Raw genomic sequence first — 6,000 nt, 5'->3', positions numbered from 1 at the left:
CAGCTTTCTTCAAGGAAAAGGTGAGTTTGAAAGAGCATCACGTGCTTGAAACAAAGTAATTTACCCAAAATTTTGTCCAAACCACTTTAGGGGTTTTGAGCGAAATTTTGTCCAATTTGCCTTATTTTCCTCTGTTTTAATTTTGTGTTGATTCAATACACACAAAGGAAATAAACTTGTATGACAAAACGTGTAATTGTAAGAATTTTCTGGGAGAAATACTTCATTTTCTCAAACAATTTGAATAGTTCCAACAGTTCAGGCCAAGATTGAAAAAAAAACAAAGAGAAAAATTGTATGAAAAATACCCTGACTATAAATAAATAAATTGCAAGTGCTTAATAACAGGGTACTTAGTATATACATTTTTGCAAAAAGGTAAGAAGCTGTCCCACCTCGTCAAGGTGTACCCGTCTGGGACAGTCCCTAACTCCTTTGTCTGCTTTCTTGCTTTAGTGCAAGATGGGGGTGCAGCCCTCCTTATACTGAGACTGGACAATTAATTTGCTTCCCACTTTGCTGTATATTTAGTCTGGGACCCAGCTGACCACTTGTTACCATTCACATTGGAGTTTTGACATGACACAAGTCAGGTATATATAATGGTTTTACCTTTAGTAGGTTAGGGACTGTCCCACATGGGTACACCGTGACGAGGTGAGACAGCTTCTTACCTTTTTGCAAAAATGTATATACTAAGTACCCTGTTATTAAGCACTTGCAATTTATTTATTTATAGTCAGGGTATTTTTCATACAATTTTTCTCCTTGTTTTTTTTCTAGTCTTGAGGCTGCAATTCACATGCTTGTAATGTTGCATGTTTACTGAACATTTGCTACAGCTCAGTTTTTTTTGGTGCGTTCCGGCCAAGATTGTATAATATATATATCACAAACACATACATATACACAGTATATATTTTTTTTTAACAATTCTCTATTTACAGAAAAATTTTACATATGAACACAGATAACTGTTCAAGTTACATTTCTGTGGTAATTGCATTACAATGAAGGAGCACCAAAACAACAAAACATAAAACTTGGTAGTCGAGTTCTTAAACTGCAGAGATACTTGAGAGATCTAAGACGATACCGTACAAATAGTACCTGGACTGACCGAGACACCGGGACTCCAAGGGGCATACACTGGATAGAAGCAAATTGGCAGGGATTAAGGTATTAGGAATAAGATGGGGAGAAAAAAAATATATAATACCTTATAGAGATGTAGATTGGACAATTACATAATAGCTACGTGATCTGTGTATTGTATTTGCTAGACCAGGGGTCCCAGGTTGCCTTCAAAGTGGGGTGTGGTGTGTGTGTGTGTGTGTGTGTGTGTGTGTGTCTCTCCCAGGCAGAGAGCTGATGAAGGGGATTTAACATTGTGACCCCCTGTGTTATTAACTATGTAGTTCATGGGATTACCCTATATATTATGCTATGGAGGTCCTAGACTGGGATACCTCTGATTCTTCTGTATCTCCAATCACTGTTGTATTTTATTATTATTTCTGTACATCATATTATAACAGTGCCCCTATATGTATTTTGAATTACCGGTAATAAACTTATAAATATTCTAAAGGTGCACTCTTTATGTTTTTTCATAATCAATGGCCATGTAAAACTCATTTTCTTGTCTATCACTATATAACCTATAATTTCAGAATAAGGACTTAACGTCCGAAACGCGTCACATACCGCCATGTGTGTACTATTTTAAATCAGGAAATGGATTTTAATGCATACTGATTAAATGGATTTATTTTCCATATACTCACTTGGGTATGTATACAGCTTTTTGTGTAAAAAAAAATAAAATATATTATATATATATATATATATATATATATATATATACACATACATACATACACACATTTATGAAGTTTGATTTTTAAACTTTTTTTATTTCCTACGTATTGGAGCATTAGTAGAAAGTAGGTGCAGTGGTGCCTTTGGCATTTTATATGTTTTACTGTGAGTTTTTTTCTGAATATTTGTGCACGATTATGTGGTGTATCTGCATCTAATAGTTAAGTACTTGGCGCCTGGAGCCAAAGAAGATTTCTCTCTGAAGTCCATAACTGCATATCAATGACACAAACACATTAAAGAAAAAAAGTCTTTATATTTGCATATCCATCTGTAAAGATACACACCGACAATATGTCATAAGCATCATATACACACACTACTGTAAAGCAGCCATATTTACATCTGAAGCAACATAGTCGTACACTGAGCGACACAGGAAAACCAGGAGAGCACAAGACATTTCCAGATTTCACATCTCTATACTATCACGGTCGGAGGGTTCAGTGACAGGGGTCAGTTTGCCATCTATCTGGTAATGAATGCTAGTGTATCTAATTACTATATACAAAACACGAAGACTATTAAAAGTGCATTGTTCTAAAATACATAAATACATAATTTAAAATTGTGCAAAATTAAAATAAATAATGCATCACTTCATTACAGTGAGCGATAAAAAGTGTCGTTCATAGAGGAAAGAACAGCACAGGGTGGGGATGGAAGGATGGGAACGTATAGCATATTTAATGCACTGCAAATACACTATATGGTCGGGGTCAGGATCGGTGTAAGAATTAAAGGGGTTGTCATCACAAATCACATCTGCTGCAGCTAATTTGTAGCAATGAATGAGAGTACACAAATATTTCAGACTTGCTGCTTGTCAGTGGTTGTTCTCCGACTTTTAAAAAGGAGATTGGGAGCAGATTCCGTAGACTTATAAGCCCTCATTAATGATGGTGATGAGTAATGTCAAACACATGGCAATAATGACTAAGAAAACAAATTAAAAACTCTAGAAAGGGGCAAAAGCACACCCAATAGGGCAGTACCGTATATAAAGACCACCACTCAGGGGGTGGTTATGCTCACATGGTGGTGTGTGACGGTACAACACCCGTTTAAGCATGAATATCTGCTCCCCGAGGCTGGAGGAGACATCTTCCAGATGTTTACTAGAATAGAGAGAATCACTTTAGGCAGGCTACGCTGCGGGTAATGAGGAGCCTTGTTTTACCGCCTTTTTCAAGGTAAAAAAAAGACAAAATGACAGAGCCAAAATGCATTGGAACTATTAAAGACCTTATCTGAAGCTCCGGGGATCCTCATTTCCTGCAGTGCAACCCGCCTAACATGATTCAGGAACACAGAAGAACAGCGGCACACTTCAATTGTGAAAGTTTTCTTCTTTTATTAATCCAGGTATATGAAAAAATAGCAGCCACAGTCAGTGTTCGCGGAATCAGGGGGAGAGGGTACTGACAGAAGCACTGAGCCAGATGACTGTCGTCGCTTCTACGGGTCCGAAATGGCCGTCGTCCGACTCAGTGCTCCTGACTGTACCCTCTCCCCGTTTCCATGAACACTGCGGCTGCTGTTTTTTCATATACCTGGATTAATAAAAGAAGAAAACGTTCACGATTGAAGTGTGCCGCTGTTCTTCTGTGTTCCTGGATCACCGCTTTACCCATTCCTGGGTTTGACAAGCAGTGCACCTCCAGTCTTATCCAGAAAATCCAACGGAGCAGTCGGGATCGCTGTGGGTGAAATCCATGGCAGCCGGGTGGTGCCGCATGTGTGTGCTTCTTTCTTCTCAGCTTAACATGATTCTTTCTATTCTCGTGAGAAAACAAATGCTCAACTTAAAATGGTTTTGAAGAATAAAAATTGTTATAAATGCCCCCAAAACTTAAAGGTGATAAATATTTTAACCCCTTCACCCCCAGGCAACTTTCCGTTGTTTTTTTTTTTGTTTGTTTGTTTTTTTCTGTCCCCTCTTCCGAGAGCCATAACTTTTTTTATTTTTTTCAATCTTGCCATATAAGGGCTTGTTTTTTGCAGGACAGGTTGTATTTTTGAAAGAAACCATTAGTTTTACCATAGAGTGTACGGGAAAACTGCAAATAAATTCCAAGTTCGAAAAAATTGCCAAAAAAGGACGACTGCCCGATTGTTTTGGGGATATTTTATTCACCGTGTTCAATAAATGGTAATCCTGATGTGTTGGTGTGATGTCTCAGGTCAGTATGAGGTTGTAGACACCAAACATGTACAGGTTTACTGTTATCTAAGGGGTTAAAAAATTCAGATGTTTGTCTAAAAAAAAGTGGCGCACTTTTTGCACCATTTTCCAAAAACCGTAGCATTCTCATTTTTCGGGATCTATGGCTCAGTCACTGTTTATTTTTTGTGTCTCGAGCTGACGTTTTTAACGGTACTAATTTTTGCGCAGATGCTACTTTTTGATCGACTGTTATCGCATCTTGCGCAAAATATTACGCCATTTACTGATCAGACGAATTGATTTTATATTTTTATAGATCGGGCGTTTCTAAACGCAGCAATACCAAATGTGTGTATGCATGTGTATAATATATATATATATATATAAAACTTTTTTTTTTTAACCTTTAAGTTTTCAATGGGGCGTGATTTCAACATTTAGGTTTTTTATTTTTTTTTTTCATTTTTGAATACTTTTTTTTTTACTAGGCCTCCCTAGGGGACTATAAGGATCAGCAGTCTGATCGTTTATTCCTTTCTGTAGATCAGAGCAGCATTGCTCTGATCTGCAGAAAAGCTGCTCTCCTCTCACACAGGGTGCTCTGCCGGGTGTAAGAGGAAGTGACTCATGGTAGCTATAGGAGTCATCATATGACCCTGTGCTACCATGACATCCATCAGATCCATGTGATCACATCACATGACTTCCGATAGCGCAGGATAAGTGAATGCTTACCGCGGCACGCTGTTTCATCTCACTGTCACATTTTGACAGCGAGATGCAAGGGGTTAACAGGCGCGAGTGGGTACCGGACCCACTTGTGCCTGATAGCCGCACATGTCAGCTGTTCAAATCAGCTGACATGTGCAAGGATCTCTGCCTTCTGTAGTGATCAGGAAGCTCTTGGTGTTGTCAGTGATGAGACTCCTTTGGTTAACCAAACTGCAGGTAATCATAAGGATTTAGTACAAGAATGATCAGGCTATAAACCAGTGGCGTCTCCTTCTAGGATGTACAGTACTTCCAGACGGTTACAATGCCATGTAACTGTTCATGAGGCGTTATTGACATTGGTAATGACCACGGGGCTCAGGCATCATGCACTGTGTTTCTTTCAATCCGGCTTTGCCCGACCACTGCACAACTTCGCTCTGATATATTCTTAGACTGATTTGTCATATACAAGACTGAGTGATCCTTCTCTCGTCTACCCAGTAGCCACCAAATCTACCGAATCCTCCAGCACAAATAATCTAATCTGTCCAGCCATCTTTAGTCTGAGCTTTAAAAAAAAAAAAAAAGGGACATGAATGAACAGGATGATTGGAGTACAGATCTACATGGGACAGAGGTTTCCTCGTGCATTTGATGATGACTTTCTGCTGATAGCCGCTCTATGATCTAGCATCAGCAGGAGATATTGTAAGAAGTGTGAAATGTCATTTAGAAATAGTAATACTTTACTGCATGATCTAAACTATCCACGTCTTTTCTCTGTCATAGAATAGTGTCCATTATTCCTTGATGCTCTGAAGAAGCTGCAGAAGGTGATTCTCGATGACTTGTTGAACTGAAACAGCAAGGACAAGCCTGTAAGTGCGGAGCCATAGGCTGTAACAATACGAGACAACAAATATCTGCCTCATACAGAAAAGCAATAAAAGGCAGGACACTTTATTCATTCAGAAATACAGGGTAAAGGGAGAAGAGTATGAAAGAGGAGAGCCTAAGCCATAGAAGATCAGACCTGTTTTGACCTCAAAACAATTCTATGTAGAACTATGAGGGACTTTATTGGGCGAGACGCGTTGTATTTTTCTGTAAATCGCGCTTGCTCCTGGGCTTTAATCCTCCATCATTGTACATTTACTGGACTGTATTAAAGATCATGCAGTAGCAGGAGCAGGGTCCGATCTCCGGTGGTCAAACGACACCGCTTCGGCAATTTATTT

The 6,000-nt window shown here is 38.9% G+C and overlaps 1 protein-coding gene across 1 annotated transcript in view; it reads right to left on the bottom strand.

Moving 5' to 3' along the window:
* Positions 1–2,117: 2,117 nt before the first annotated feature.
* Positions 2,118–6,000, bottom strand: part of ANKRA2 (ankyrin repeat family A member 2) — a 60,927-nt gene continuing 57,044 nt past the window's right edge. Inside the window, exon 9 of the mRNA XM_075325183.1 lies at positions 2,118–5,618. Coding sequence (XP_075181298.1) covers positions 5,563–5,618 — 56 coding nt within the window. The 3' untranslated portion in view covers positions 2,118–5,562. The remainder of the gene's footprint in view (positions 5,619–6,000) is intronic.

This window comes from Anomaloglossus baeobatrachus, chromosome 1 (assembly GCF_048569485.1).
Source record: "Anomaloglossus baeobatrachus isolate aAnoBae1 chromosome 1, aAnoBae1.hap1, whole genome shotgun sequence".
NCBI classification, from domain to species: Eukaryota; Metazoa; Chordata; class Amphibia; order Anura; family Aromobatidae; genus Anomaloglossus; species Anomaloglossus baeobatrachus.
Note: the sequence above shows the minus strand (reverse complement) of the source record. Positions and strands in the feature narration are given on the sequence as shown.